Below are 15,892 nucleotides of genomic sequence, written 5' to 3'. Positions count from 1 at the left end.
CCCTGCTCCCCAGCACCCAGCCTGTCACTGTGCAGCCAGAGGGGGAGTCACATCATGTTTCTTTCCCTGACTCTCACTCTCCCCTGTCCCCTCCTCTGCCTCTCTCTGCGCAGAGCTCCTGGGGAAGCAACTGCTGGGATGAGGGGCCACACGCCACCCTTCACCACACAGGATCGTGGTTACCACTCTATGGCGCCTTTTCCCTCAACAATGGCTTCTTTAGACTAGAGAAAAATAATGAAGGAGAAAATGGATCATCAGCTGTTTGTTTATCTCTTGGATGGCGAGTTTTCCTTTGGGAACTAGGAGACTCGGTGGTCCTGAGGGAACACTCGTAGGCAGGCGGTCAGAGACCTTGGTGTCTAGTTCTTCAGAAACCTGGACAAGATTCTCAATCTTGCTCTGCTTCAGTTTTCCCATCTGTTCTATGGGCCAATAATATCTCCCTGCCTCCCTCAGAGGCGTACAGTGAATATCCAATGTTAGCAGAGTTGTAAAACTTTGAAAACATTAAAACATAAGGTGACTCTGTAATAATAATTATTATTGAGACTGTTCATATTACTGCTATCTAAACTGTAACAGGGGTGATCAGTAGCAAAGAAATAGTTTCTCTTTTTTTTTTCTTTTTTGAGACAGAGTCTCGCTCTGTTGCCCGGGCTAGAGTGCTGTGGCGTCAGCCTAGCTCACAGCAACCTCAAACTCCTGGGCTTAAGCGATCCTCCTGCCTCAGCCTCCCGAGTAGCTGGGACTACAGGCATGCACCACCATGCCTGGCTAATTTTTCTCTCTATATATTTTTAGCTGTCCATATAATTTCTTTCTATTTTTAGTAGAGATGGGGTCTGGCTCTTGCTCAGGCTGGTCTCAAACTCCTGACCTCAAGTGATCCTCTACCTCGGACTCCCAGAGTGCTAGGATTACAGGCATGCATCACAATAGTTTCTCTTTATAGTGAGTGTGAACAAATAATGAACTCTGGCCACTGAGGAGATGATAGGACTCTGTTTCCTTGAGGCCTCAGGGATAGGTGTCTGGGCTGACCCCAGAGGTGGCCTGGAGCATGACCTGGGGAGGCTCTGAAGGACCAGCCCATATTGAGGACTGTTTCTTGATGGCTGAAGTTGAATCTTCTCTTGCTGAGAACTGGTGCTTGAGTCTCTTTAGCTCGATCTGTGGCATCTTCATTGCACTCTGTGATAATTCTAGCATTTGAGATTAAGTATGTAGTTAATTGTATTGGCAGGTATAGGCTAACTTTTATGGGACACCTACCGTGTGCATCAGTCCTTTCTCTCATCCCTGAACATGCGTGCTCTTGTTTACTCCTGCCAACAGCACTATGCAGCATGTACTTTTATCCCCATTTTACAGGTGATGAACATAAGCTTCTCAAACCTCAGTGTGCATCAGCATCCGCTGGGGGCCCTGTTAAAACAGAGTGCTGGGCCTGCCCCCGAAGTTTCTGAGTCAGTAGGGCTAGAGTGGGGCCTGGTAATTTGCATTTCTAGCAAGTTCCCAGGTGGTGCTGGTGCTACTGGCCTGGGGACCACTCTTTGAGATCCACTGGCTTAGAAGTCCTAGGTAATTTATTCAGGGTCACAACACTAGTGAGTGGAAAAGCCAGGACTCAAACCAGGTGTGTGGGATTCTAAAATCTGTTTTTTTAATTACTTGACTTTACTGCCTTTACCAAGAATTTGATCTGGTACAGACTGATACAGGGCAATTTAAGTTTCCTATTCTTGACAATATAAATGGCTTTTAGTCCTGCCTATCTTTCTTCTTCTCAGTAAGGCAACTGGTTTTCCTATAAGGAAGGATGGGTGGCTTCTTGCTCTCACTTTGATGGTGGGAAGAGTTGTATGTATTTATTTAATTATTAATTTAGGGGGTGCAAGTGTTTTTGGTTGCATTTAAATCATAGTCTCAAGGCCAGGGAGGCGGAGGAGTTCCCCGGGGCCGAGCCCATTCTGCAGTTTGACAGGCGACTGCAGGTGCCACAGCTCTGGTCTTACCAACCCCACCCACCTGCCTGCTCCCTGTGTGTGAGTATTGAGGGCAATAGTAGTACTGAAATACTGGAAAGGTTGTAGAAATGGCAAAGAACAAGGACTCTAAAGACACTGCTTCTATTTATAAAGAATTTTTGTGTGCTTTGTTGCAGATTAAAGGCCTACCTGAAGGTTTCGCGCATCCCAAAATAGGGTCTAATTATTCAGTGAAGACGGTAGAGAAGACGTGGAAAGCTCTGCAGGACTTCAAGGAGGGCAATGCTGTCTTTACCTTCCCAAATACTCCAGTGAAGTGTGCTGGAGCCCCGCAGAAGATCATGTATTTATCGGAAGCCTATTTCAGGAAGGTATGCTTCCTTTCCAGGGCCAGAGATGAGGAGGGCAGATGGTGCTAACTCAGTGATTGCCAGAATTCTATTTTTATTACTATCATAATACCTTTTTTATTTCTAAATTTTTATTACATATGTAACAAAATTATATAATTGGAAGGAGGAGGTCACCCATGATCTAATTGCTGTAATAAAGCTGCTATCATCAGTTTGATGTTTCCTAGTTTTTTCTATATGCTTTTTTAAAAATATGGTTAAAATCATACTGTACATAGAAATTTAGATGTATTACTATGCACTAATAGTCTTCGTAACATACTTTTAAATATATGAATAAAAGTCTACTGGGGAGGTATGTTAGAGATTATTTAAATTTCAATATAGTTAGACTAAAAAATTCATTTTTGTACATAATGCTATCCTCAACTTCCACTCAAGTTCAAGGTCCTGAATATTTTCTGGCTCTTTTTTTTTTTTTTTTTGAGACAGAGTCTCACTCTGTTGCCCAGGCTAGAGTGAGTGCCGTGGCGTCAGCCTAGCTCACAGCAACCTCAAACTCCTGAGCTCAAGCGATCCTACTGTCTCAGCCTCCCAAGTAGCTGGGACTACAGGCATGCACCACCATGCCCGGCTAATTTTTTCTATATATATATATATATATATATATATTTAGCTGTCCATATAATTTCTTTCTATTTTTAGTAGAGATGGGGTCTCGCTCTTGCTCAGGCTGGTCTCGAACTCCTGAGCTCAAACGATCCGCCCACCTCGGCCTCCCAGAGTGCTAGGATTACAGGCGTGAGCCACCACGCCCGGCCTTTTCTGGCTCTTGATACACATTTTTGCATATAGGCAAAATGCCAATTTTAAAAGCAGAAGCCTGGCATGGTAGCTCACGCCTGTAATCCTAGGTCTTTGGGAGGCCAGGGTGCTTGAGGCCGGGAGTTTGAGACCAGTCTGAGCAACAACACAGTGAGACCCTGTCTCTACAAAAAAATAAAAATAAAAAATAAAAATAAAAAAATTAGCCGGGTGTGGTGGCCCCACGCCTGTAGTCCCAGTTACATGGGAGGCTGAGGTGGGAGGATTGCTTGAGCCTGGGAGTTTGAGGTTGCAGTGAGCTATGATGATGCCATTGTACTCTACCCTGGGCAACAGAGTGAGACTGTGTCTCAAAAAAAAAAAAAAAAAAAAAAAAAAAGATGGTTTACTTGGATGTCCTCTGAAGCAAAACAAAACAAAAAACCCAAAAAAGTGTTCACTTTAGACCTTGTAGAAAGATGTTTGGGCAGGGGAGGCTTTCTCAGTGTTCTCCAAACACCCTCTGTGTGGGAACAGGTGTCTGCAGCTAAGTATGCTTGGCTCAGGGTTGTGGGGGAAGCTGTTCTTGCCCTCCTGCCATTGTCTGGGATGTGACATTTGGTTTACCAAAGCGGGGCTTGACTTGAGACAGTGGCAGGATTCAAAGCAGCCTGTGGTCCTGTGTGGGGACAGATGGGGAGACCAACTGGGGAAGACAGGACTGAAGAGTTGTTGAACGTGTGCTTGGGACCCGGCACTGGGCAAAGCTTCCACCTGAGTTCTGTGAACTGCAACTCTCCAGGGGGTGGGGTTAAGGGACAGTTCCAGCAATCATTTCCGATTCTGAGAAACTTCTGGGTCGTAAGGGGTTGGCACAACCTTTTGAGGTTCTTACACACCTAACTTCTTCAAATGGTGAGATCCAGGTGAGCAAGTCCTAAGAGAAGCTGAACAAAGGAAAGAGCAAGAGACCAGTTCTTTCTTCCATCCTGGAAATTCCTTTTGCATAACTCTTTTCTCCCAAGTGTTGGATGGCCCGAGAGGAAGTTTCTCTGTCAGGTGCAATGACAGCTTCTCTGAAACACGAACAGGGGACAGGAACTTTGTTTTGTTCACTGCTGCTCCCTCAGCACCTAGAACAGTACCTGGCCAATGCTAGGACTTGGTTAAGTATTTACTGAGTGAATGAACACATGAGTAAACAACTAGGTTCTATTCTATCCTTACCTGGACTTGACTGTCCCTTTACCCTTCAGCTGAACGGTGCCCACCTTGACCTCCAGCTCATGTGTGCACTTGGTTGCTGTGTCCTGGGCAAAAAATAAGTAAGAGGCAGTGAACTGGCCCACCCATCATCCCCCCGGGGTATAGTGATGGGAAAAGCTGGCAAGATCTCTTCTGAAAGCTTTAATTCTTGTCTAGTTTAAAAAAAAAAAGAGTAATGTTTTGTTTTGGTTGTTTTTCTTCTTTCCTGTTTCTTAGGTGGGGAAGCGATCCAAGGCCAATATCATTTTCAACACTTCTCTTGGAGGAATTTTTGGGGTTAAGAAGTACGCAGATGCCCTGCAGGAGATCATCCAGGAGAGGAACATCACCGTTAACTACAAGCAAAACCTCGTTGAAGTCCGAGCTGACAAACAAGAGGCTGTTTTTGAGAACCTGGATAAACCCGGAGAGACCCACGTGATTTCAGTGAGTGGCAAGGTTAAGCTGTTAGCATTGTCTGCTGAACCACACTGTGGATGTGGTAATGCCACGGCTCCCGCCTCCCTGTCAACCGTAATTGTGTGCTGGGGAAGGCTGGTTTAAACAAGCATCTTGGGGAAGTGATAGGCAAGAAAGTGGACAAAAATGGGCGAGGAAAAGAAAGCTGTAAGAGATTTTGTCAGCGGGAGGTGAGAAGGGCTTATATATTGGTGCCAAGTGAATTTTTGTCCCATTCTTTTGACTCTACTTTTCCTGGCACCAAGTCATTTGAAGGAGCCAAAAATATCCCACAACTTAAGTTACTGCCTAGAGTGAAGGGAGGGCTTTCTCAAATGCGGGATCTGGCGGTTGTCTCAATTTGTGGCATGTGAGAAACAGTCCTGCTCGTGCGCAGGAAGCAGCCCTGAGGGTAGTTCAGGAATGACACTGATGTCCTTCACCTGTAGAAGAGGCTGTCTTTAGACATCTTTCCCCTGTGCATCAAAGGAAGCACTTAAAAATCCTTCTGGAAGGGTTTGGCAGAGCTACCACCCTTGGGAAGATCTAGCTGTTGTTGTGTGAGCGTGGCCTTCATGTGTCTCAGTTTCTTCTTCTGTTCCCTGGGAATCGTACTTTCGTGGAGGCATGGTGAGGATTAAGAACACGATGGAAAGGCATCTGGAGAAGCAGGGATGGAAGAATATTTGTCTACATCACCCTGGCAAGAGCAGTTAGCAACGAGAAAGCATTCACAGCCATGTTTTTTATTCATCTGGCATTTTTCAAAAAATGAAGGGTTCCATAACAAGGAATTTTGATGTGAACCAAAGATTAGTCTTCAAACATCAAAACTTCAAATGTTAAGTCTTTTAGTTCAACTCTTTCTAAAAAGTATTACATCTATCTATCCTTTTAAAAATGGAATATATTGCACATCATTTAAAATGTTACTGATGACTCAGGGTCATATTTTTAAAAAAACATTTGGAAATAATCTCAAACTTGGAGAAGTTGCAAAAATAAAAATAGTACAAAGAAAATTGCATATAGCTTTTACCTAGATTCACTTACAGGATTTTACCCCATTTGCTTCAGCTTTATCATTTGATCTCTCTCCAACTCTCTCCGTCTCTCTGTCTCTGTCTCTATGTCTCTCTCTCTAATTTTCCCAAAGATAAGTTACATACATTATACATCATGTCTCTTTACCCCTAAATATTAACACTTTAGTGTAAATTTCGTAAGATAGGAGTATTCTCTTGTGTAACCCCAGAACAGTTATCAACTTAGTAAATTTAGGACAGATATAATATTTTAACCTTCTATTTGTATTCCAATTTTGTTGATTGACCCAACAGCATTTACAGCCTTTTTCCCTTTAGTACAGGACTGTAGACTGTACGCAGTACGGGACCCAGCCTACAGTCAGGAATTGCATTTAATTATAATGTCTCTTTAGCCTCCTTTAATCTGGGACATTTCCATGGCCTGTCTTTGTCTTTTATGACAGTTACATTTTGGAATAATAGAGCCCTCCTCCCACCACTTTTTTTTTTTTTTTCCCCTAGCAGAATGTTCCTCATTTTGGGCTTATCTGTGTTTTCTTGGGATTAGTTTGAGGCTCTGCTTTTTAGACTAGAACACTGACTGAACAATGTTGTGTCCTTCTAGGGTATCACATTTGCAAGTACACAATGTTCATCTGCCCTTAATTGATGATGTTAATTTTGATAGCCAGTCAAGATATGATCCAATATTCCACCAAATAATTACTATTATTTTTCTCCCTTGCTACTAATAAGTTTGTGGGGAGACACTTTAAGACCATGGAAACAGTCAACTCATTGTCTCCCCTAGAGTTAGAATCTATTGATGATTCTTGCCTAATGTAATCTTTACTATGGCAGTTGCAAAATGATGATTTTCTAACTCTAGTATTCCTTCCGCATTTCCCAGTAGGCTCTTGGCATTCTGTCAACAGTAGCCTTTCTTTTTCTTTTAATTAATTACTGGTATGAGTGCATGAGTTCCTATTTTCCCCCCAATGGTTTATCATTCATTACTGTTCTTAATTATTTTGGTGCTCAAATTTTTCTGGATTTGGTCAGTAGGTGACCCTCCCAGCTGGCTCCTGTGCCCCTGTGACATGCCCATCATGTGTTTGAGCACTTCCTTCCATTCTGGTGAAACAGGATGTCCCAGGCCCATCTGGTATCCACCTGCCCTGGCTCAGGTTCATCTTTTTGAATAGCTCCTATATAGTCATATGCTCAGAGTTTACTGGGTTGTTTAGGGCTAGCTAACACTTTACCAAAGGGTCTCAGATTACTCTGTTCTTTGTTTTTATGCATGTCCTTTTTGTAGTTGTTCAGTTCTCCTTTTTCCCTGGCTATTAGGCAGATATAAGTGACTTTGGAAGGTCCCTCCAGCTTCTCCTTATTTTTTATTGCTGGAAAACAAAAGAGCCAAACTTGCTAAATTTTGTGTAAAGCAAAAGTGAATGGGCTATGAGTGAGAGCCCAAGGCATATTCTTATGAGCAAAGTGTAAGAGCTTGAGTGCGTGAACTTAACTTTGTTATTTGGGTTTTACTGGTTTCTTAGCTGTGCTCTGGATAGTTGAGGTTGTAGGTAGGACGTGGATAAATGAATGGTTATTTTTCTTCTAAAGGGTTTGTAAAGAAAGAAGATATGTGTCCCCTTTGAATTATAGAGTTTCAAGGCAGATATTCTTTCAATTCCACTCTTAAAATCTGAATTTTAAAAAATCTACCAGAAGGATTTAAAGCAGTAGTGCTCAACCCTGGCTGCACATTGGAATCACCTGGGACACTTTTAAAATGTGCTCACGCTGGGTCTCACCCCCAGGGGTTTTGATTAGTTAGTCTGGGGTGTGAACCGAGGATACAGAGTTCCACAAATTCCCTAATGACTCTAATGTTTAACTAGGATTGAGAACAACTGCTATGAAGAATTAAATGTACCCCAAAGTCTATCATCTTGGATCCTTAATAGAGAGCATATATAGTGAACTGCTCCAAGTCTCCTAAGTTTTTAAAAATCTAAACTTGTTTAATACCATAGAGTCCTAGAGCTGGAAGAAACTGGAGATTATGTTGTCTACTGCAATCTTTATGGATAAGCTAATCAATGACCCGAGAGGTGAAGTGACTTGTCTAAGTAAAAGCATGATATATTTCCTTGTAAATGGACCTGTTCCTTCAAGCCAGAGCTTCTAAGAATGTGATGTACAAGTTCCATGTGTCAGAATCACTAGCAGATTTTGCTAAGGTAGAGATGCCTGTGCTTCACCCAGATCTACTAGATCTTGGGGTGGTGGGGCTCAGGTACCTGTGTTTTTCACAAGTCTCCCAAATGCTGCTTATAAACACTAAAGTTTGAAAATCACTACTCTGCATGAATTATTTATGTTAATGAAGGAGAACCAAGTCATTTATCCTACATGGTTTGTAGAAATAAATAATAAAGAACAAGCTACAACTAAGTGCCAGTGTTAATTTTTAATAAATCCGTAGAGCAGACCCTAGTATTTCTTTTGTGTAGGATGTTAACTCAAGTAAAAAAACTCCATGCTTTATAATGATTATGTGAAAATATTTAATGTTCCTCCTGGAAAAGATGTGTGGAATTCATGTGTACTTGTGAAATTCAATTGTGCACATTAACTCCATCAGATAGAGATGACTCTAGTAAGGTTTTGACCTCAGTTAAAAAAAAAATAGTCCTAGTTGACTGCAGAAATACTTTGGCAGATGATGGTTGTTGACCATTTCCTTCATCATCCTGCAGACATGTGTTCAGTCTCAGCATTCTCTAACAGACCTGGCCTCAGAGACCCATGTGCCCAAAGGGCCTCCCAAGATTATCCTGTAGAGGAGCACCAACCATTTGCAGTACTCCTTCCTTAAGGTTAATTAAGCTTATACTTGTCTGAGAGTTGGAATAAATACAAGTCATCTCCTTAATTCCCATTGCCATCAGTGATTGTTGAGCCTGGGTGAGGGCATGCACTTCCTTATGGAAACAAGGGGCTATTGACCATCACAAAGTTGAAATGGTTTTGAATGCTAAAGTTTTTACCCTAATGAAATGTTATATGAAGATTAGAACCAATGTGTCCTCCAGTGGACCCACTAGCAAATTGAAGTTGTGAGATGGATTTCATTAAAACTAAAAAGAGTAAAAAGAATGAACTACACTACAAAAAGTAGAATAATATTATATAAACAAACAAAAGAGCTAACCGAGCCTTCATAAGTGATTAGGATGGGTCAGTGCACTATTACCAATGGTAACTTTGATACAGTGTGTTGAAAAAAAAAAAAAAAAAAATCCACCCCACCTCTTTACTGCTCAGTGAACCCAGTACTGAATCAGACTCCTCTCTCCTTTTCCAAAGTACTAGCTGGCATATCTATCACCCACCCTTTTTTTTCCTTAAATTGATGTTTTGACAGTTTCCTTTGTGTGCTTTGAGAGTTGACCCATGTTTGGGAATGATGCTCACTTACCGGCTCCTAACAGCCTTTACAAGTTTCAGGGACATTGAGCACCTCCTTACAGAATGTAAGTGAAGTACCCGACTTTACAAGTTGACAGTGAAGGGCCAGGGAGACAGCAACTGAAATACACCACCCCCTTATTTTAGTATTAATAGATACATCAGTGGATTCTTTCAGAACATTAGTGAGCTTTACTCCACTCTCTCAGATTTCCCTAGGCCTACTGCCACAGGGATCACATGGGCCCCGTATGGCAAGATCACTGAAAGAATGGTTATTTAGTTTACCACCGTCCTCCACAGGAACATAGGAGATCTTGGAGTGGGGGTGGATTGACGTAAGCACTGATTGTGTAATGCTCAAGGAGCCATAGCACGGTGTGTGGAGTAAGGAAGAGGCAGGGGGAGAGCTTGTGGGCTGTAGAAATATTGCAAAAGTGTGAACATGGATATTTTCCTTTCGTGTAGTACGAAATGCTTCATGTCACACCACCAATGAGTCCACCAGATGTGCTCAAGACCAGTCCCGTGGCGGATGCTGGCGGCTGGGTGGATGTGGATAAAGAAACTCTGCAGCACAAGAGGTACCCAAATGTGTTTGGGATTGGGGACTGCACCAACCTTCCCACGTCAAAGACTGCTGCTGCGGCAGGTAAGCCAACCAGCTCTGTGTCTCTCTCTCTCGAAATTATGAGGCAGCATCCGAACAAAAACAGAAGTTTGGCATCAGCAGCATTCCATTAATAATGCAGAAATTTTTTGGCCTAAAAATGACTTTGGCCTCTCTGAGACCGAAGCAAGTTGTCAATGGACCTAGTGTTGTATAAAGAAGAAAGTATTCATACTTTTTGCGTGCTTTTCCCCAGAGTAGCATGATCTGATCTGCCTTTTCTAGGTCAGAGGGGTTGTTTTCGGAAGAGGCATTAGAGAGAGGGCATCACTTTTCCAGCTCTCTGGAATTCTGTTACTTCTCATACTGCCATACTGGCATCCCTGGTATCCTTTACCTCTCATGCCAGACAGCTTGGCTGTTTTTCTTCCGTCTGAAATACCATAGGGAAGCATTTGTTTTCCCAGAAAACACATGCAAGTCAATGAAAGCTTGCAGACCAGAAAATTGTTCTGTTAAGACAAATACAGTGGAGCGTGCCTGGATTGGTACACGATTAAGGCCTCAGCCTGGAAAACTAAATTCTTCACTTGGATGTTCTGCACCAGCAGTGATGGGGAGAATTGCCTTTTAGATTCTGTCTTCCACAGACAGGAGCTGTCTTCTCTGGATGATATAAAACACAGACCTCCCTTCTGCTGGGTATGGTATGTTTTGTGTGAATTAGAAACCTGTGGAACATGATGTATTACTTTTGTTGACTATTTCAACCTTAGGAAAGACTTGCTAGGAAAACCACTGAATGTCTTTTTTATTATTAATAGTAATTTCCTTCTAATTTTTTATTTCAAATATCTCAAACCTATGAAAAATTTGAAAGTACGATAGATACTCATATGCCCTTCAGGTATTAACCAATTATTAATATTTTCTGAAATTTGCTTCATAACTCTATGTACACTTTTTTGCTGAGTCATTTGAAAGCAAGTTTAGACATCATGATATTTTACCTTAAATACTTCAACCTGTATCTCTTAAGAGAAAAGACATTTATCTCCATAATTATAAGACCATTATCATGCCCAAGAAATTTAATGTTGTATATTAAAATCATCTCATATACAATCCAGTTCTAGATTTTTCCAAAGCTAGAATTCCTCTAGTTTTCCTAAAAATCTCCTTTGTAGCTCTTCCCTCCCATTCATTCTATTTGCCAGTGAAGGTCCACACACTGCATTAGTTGTCATAGCTCTTTGGTCTCCTTTAATCTAGAACAGGCTTTCTGATGTTTGTTTTTTCACTTTCATGACACTGGCATTTTTGAAGAGTCTAGGCCAGTTATCTTGTAGACTATCCCACAGTTGAGAACTATCCAGTTGCTTTCTTACGGTTAGATTCAGGTTGTATGTTCTGGCAGGAATCTCAGGGCCCGAGGTTGTGTGCCTCCCTCTGCAGCACCTTAGGAGCCTGTCATGTCGTTAGTTTGCTTTGTCTTTGGTGAAGCTAGATTTCATCACTGGGTTAAAGGGTATCCACTGTTTTTTTTCCCATTGTAAAAGTACCTTTTCTATTTGTAATTTTATAGGTAATCTATGGGGCGATACTTTGAATTTACGCTCACTTAATGTAAGCCAGCTGAATTTATGGGGTGAGAATACCTGTGATGTGAGGCCCAGATTACCCAGTTTTTAGCCCACTTCAAACAGATATTTAATTCAATGTTTCAAATAGATAATACGAAATATGATTAAATAAAAGTTTATGTGAAAAGTCTCGCTCCCAGTCCTGCCTTCTGTCTGCGTGGCTTCTGCATTCCCCCAGCCGCGGAGAGGGCGTCCCCATGGTTTTACAGTCTGTGTTCTGTTGTACGGTTGCTCCAGAACTTATTCAATGAGTCCACTCTTTATATTTGGGTTGTTTCCAACCCGTTTTTATTTCAAACATAGTAGTGAATGCTTTTCTTTATGTGTTATTTCACACGGCGAAAGTCTTTTTGCTCTTCTTTTCAATGTCTAAATAACAATAGTTCTAGCTTTCCCCAAGTAGATCTGCATTTCTTCTTAGATTCCCCTCCCCAAAGCCTCTGAGTGTCCCGAAGCAATGGGATACCTGCTCCACACGTCCGTGCTTGGGTTTTCTTGCCATCCAGCCTCCATCCAGGCCCCTACACTATCGTGAGCGAGACCCTGTCCTGCCCTATTCTTGAGGCTCATGCCTTTTCCTCTGCTTCTCTCTGCCCCAGGATTCTCCTTTAATTACTCACAGCCAGTCAAGATTATTAAATGTGGCATTTAGTAAGAGTTAACTGAAGGCTTGGGAGTGACAGAAGGAGACTGTAATAAAGGAAGAAAACAGCTCTCCTATGCCGGCACACAACGCACACTTTAACCTGGGCATTCGTTGTGACTGCTCCTGGGTCTGCAGGCTGGACCTCTGTGCTGGACCCACCGGACACCTTCTCTCCTTTTCCACCAGCCCTGATGCTGTGCTGCAGGGGCCTCCTCAGGTGTTCTCAGCACAGTTCCAAACTCTGTCATGGTCTTCAAAGAGGAACAAAGTTTTCCAAAAGGGAAACATGATCTTTAGAGATGTTGCTTTGCCCACGATGAAGATAGCCATGTAATATTTTTAAGCAGAGTTGTTTACTCCTCATTTTTTTGAACCCTTTCATTCTAGAAAAAACCTCACTGCTTTTTAATTTGAGTTCCAGCAAACTACAGCTTGTGGGCCAAATGCAGCCCACTGTCTGTTTTCATACAGCTGGCTAAGAATGGTTTCTACAGGTGAACATTTATAGGCGATTTGATGATAAGGAATATTAACTCTTTTCTCATTCTAAGAAAAAGAATTCCATTCCTCTTATTAGCAGAGGTATATTACGAAAAATTATTATTACATTTTGGATTTTATCAATAATATTTTTTGTGGAAATTTGTTTTTCTCTTGTTATATAATATCTTTGATTTTGCCTCTTGGCTTGTAAGGTTTAAAATTTTTCTTTACAGAAAAATTTGTTAACTCCTGATCTGAGGGATTGCAAAATAACCGCTGTAATGAGCATTAAGCGTAAGAAGGTTGTGCTGTATTCATAGTTTAGAGCTATGGGGAATGGAATCTTTTTAACTTATTTATATTCAAGTTATTTGCAAATTTGTTTTCATAGAGACTATTTTTCTGACTTTTCCATTTCTTTTATAGCTGCCCAGTCAGGGATACTTGATAAAACAATTTCTCTGGTCATGAAGAATCAAACACCAAAGAAGAAGGTTTGTATACCTTGTAAGAATCACTGTCTCAGTTGTCATCTTCCATTCTGCATGAAAGTAGTGTTTTCCCACAACTTTGCCACTTTCTTTTTTTTTTTTTTTTTGAGACAGAGTCTCACTCTGTTGCCCAGGCTAGAGTGAGTGCCGTGGCGTCAGCCTAGCTCACAGCAACCTCAAACTCCTGGGCTCAAGCGATCCTCCTGTCTCAGCCTCCCGAGTAGCTGGGACTACAGGCATGCACCACCATGCCCGGCTAATTTTTTCTATATATATTTTTAGCTGTCCATATAATTTCTTTCTATTTTTAGTAGAGATGGGGTCTCGCTCTTGCTCAGGCTGGTCTCGAACTCCTGAGCTCAAACGATCCGCCCACCTCGGCCTCCCAGAGTGCTAGGATTACAGGCGTGAGCCACCGCGCCCGGCCCACTTTCTTAATTAGTTTCTCTAATATGGGCTCCTCTAGCTTTTGCCTTTAGTACTATTTTTTGTTATATAACTTATATTTTTCACAGTATAAAAATTAGAATATTCAAAAAAAGAAAAAAAAATGGCAGCCACTCAGAGAAAATAATAATTTCTAGAGTGTCTATATAATACCATGGAAAAAAAATCTGCTTTCCAACTCAGTCTCATTTATATTTTTAGTATGATGGCTACACATCGTGTCCACTGGTGACCAGCTACAACCGTGTGATTCTTGCGGAGTTTGACTACAACGCTCAGCCGCTAGAAACCTTCCCTTTTGATCAGAGCAAAGAGCGACTTTCCATGTACCTCATGAAAGCTGACCTGATGCCTTTCCTGTACTGGAATATGATGCTAAGGTAAGTGCACTGCCTGGTTCCTGGGTGAGGAGAGAACTGTACCACGTCTACTGCCCTGCAGGGGATGCAGCCTCTTCTCTTCATTCCTGGCAGTGACCGAGTCCTCCTGTCTTCCATGCTCTGTCCTTCTTTTGCCGCTGGATGAATCATAGCAATAGCAAATCACTTTCACATGTCAAGTACTTTCTCATCTGCTACCTTACTTTTGTTTTCATTATGTTATAGGAAAAATAAAACAGTAATGAAGAGCATAGACTTTGGAGTCAGACCTGTATTTGAGCCATGCTTTTGCCATTTCGTAGCTGTGTGTCTTAGGGAAAGTTGTTTAAACTCTCTGTGTCTAAGTTTCTTTGCTGCCAAATAAAAATAACATTTCTTACCTCACAAGATGGAGATTAATGAGATAACACATAAAGAGACGGGTACATAGTAGGCATTCAATAAGTAAACAGAATAATAAAAATAATAATTCCTCCTCCTTGTTCCAAAAAATGATGATCTCATTTGACCTTTCCAAACCCATTTGAGATAGATAAGTTAGGATATCTACACCAGTGGTTCTCAACCAGGAGTGATTTTGCCCTGCAGGGGATGTTTGGTAATATCTGGAGACCTGTTTTGGTTGTCATAACTGGAGAGGTGCTAGTGGCATCTAGGCAGCTGAGGCCAGGGATACTGCTAAAAATCTTATGATGTGCAGGTCAATCCCCACCACAGAGAATTATCTGGTCCAAAATGTCAATAGGGCTGAGGTTGAGAAATCCTGACCTTAATTTATGAGCAAAGAAAGCAGACGAAGAGCAGTTTACATGTACTAGAGGCTTCATACGGGTTTGCTAAATTGCATCAGCATGTCCAGGCTCACACACAAGTCAATGTCAAAGCTAGGACTCGAAGCAATTTGTCCCTTGTTAGTCATGGGGATCTTTCTATCTCACTAGACAGATCTTGCTTTATGTGCTGATATGCATGCTCTGTGCATGGCTTCCCCTTCAACATCCTGCTGGCTGAAGTCACCCCATCTCTTTTGTTGCAAATATCTTTTCCATGTTGTTTTTTCCAGGGGTTACTGGGGAGGACCAGCCTTTCTGAGGAAGCTGTTTCATCTGGGTATGAGTTAAGGATGGCTCAGCCCTTGCTCACTTTGGATGGCTTCTGGATCAAAATTACCATCACGGATTGCCCAAGAGCAGCACAAAGGACTTGGAGCCTAACCCTGTGAAGAGTTTCTTGCTGGATAATGGTGACGAAATGCCTCCGTTTTCAGTACCTTTGAACAGCCACCGTGTGGGCTGCCCAGGATGGGTTGATTCTTTGGAAATCATCAAATGGAAGAATAGACTTCTATTTTCTCAATAAAAGTTTGTCATTGATTGAGTTCCATGAGAGAATTTTATCTTGACTGGTAGGAATGAAAAGTTAAGCGCTTGGGAGAAAAAAATGGTGGTGGTGGGTTAGTGTACTTGTCATCTACTGTGGGTATTCAGCTGATAGCTGGCATCATTTCACAGAGCCTGTTTGGGTTCACAGAGTCATTCCAAGGACAGTATTGTTTCAAACACAGTGCATGGTAGCCCTTCTGTGCTGCTTAGAACTCCTGCTGTGGAGCACAGTGGACCGAGAGCCCAGCTGCTACCCTTCCGGCTGCACCTGTTTGTGCTGGGGCCAGGCTTTCCCCCAGCCAGAGACTGAACATGGTGTACTGGTACTGTGCACCATGAAGGAGGACCTAGGAATAGTAAGTATGGTCCAGAGTAAGCACTCAGTAAATATTTGTTAAGTAACTGAACTAACCAGCTAAATTTTGGTCATTGCCCGCTCTCTATCTGAAGGAGTGG

The 15,892-nt window shown here is 42.0% G+C and overlaps 1 protein-coding gene across 3 annotated transcripts in view; it reads left to right on the top strand.

The window, feature by feature from the left end:
• SQOR (sulfide quinone oxidoreductase) overlaps positions 1 to 15,664 on the top strand; it is a 39,439-nt gene extending 23,775 nt beyond the window's left edge. For 2 of the 3 annotated variants that reach the window (XM_069460425.1, XM_069460436.1), the window contains exons 5-10: positions 2,168 to 2,362; positions 4,631 to 4,840; positions 9,823 to 10,006; positions 13,163 to 13,230; positions 13,876 to 14,054; positions 15,118 to 15,664. In XM_069460425.1, the coding sequence (XP_069316526.1) occupies positions 2,168 to 2,362; positions 4,631 to 4,840; positions 9,823 to 10,006; positions 13,163 to 13,230; positions 13,876 to 14,054; positions 15,118 to 15,175 (894 nt within the window). In that variant the 3' untranslated portion in view covers positions 15,176 to 15,664. The remainder of the gene's footprint in view (positions 1 to 2,167; positions 2,363 to 4,630; positions 4,841 to 9,822; positions 10,007 to 13,162; positions 13,231 to 13,875; positions 14,055 to 15,117) is intronic. The other variant, XM_069460416.1, reaches the window with a different exon arrangement.
• The last annotated feature ends 228 nt before the right edge of the window (positions 15,665 to 15,892 follow it).

The sequence above is a fragment of the Eulemur rufifrons genome, chromosome 2, assembly GCF_041146395.1.
Source record: "Eulemur rufifrons isolate Redbay chromosome 2, OSU_ERuf_1, whole genome shotgun sequence".
Lineage (NCBI taxonomy): Eukaryota > Metazoa > Chordata > Mammalia > Primates > Lemuridae > Eulemur > Eulemur rufifrons.
The sequence above is the reverse complement of the archived record's forward strand: the minus strand, read 5'-3'. Positions and strand labels throughout refer to the sequence as shown.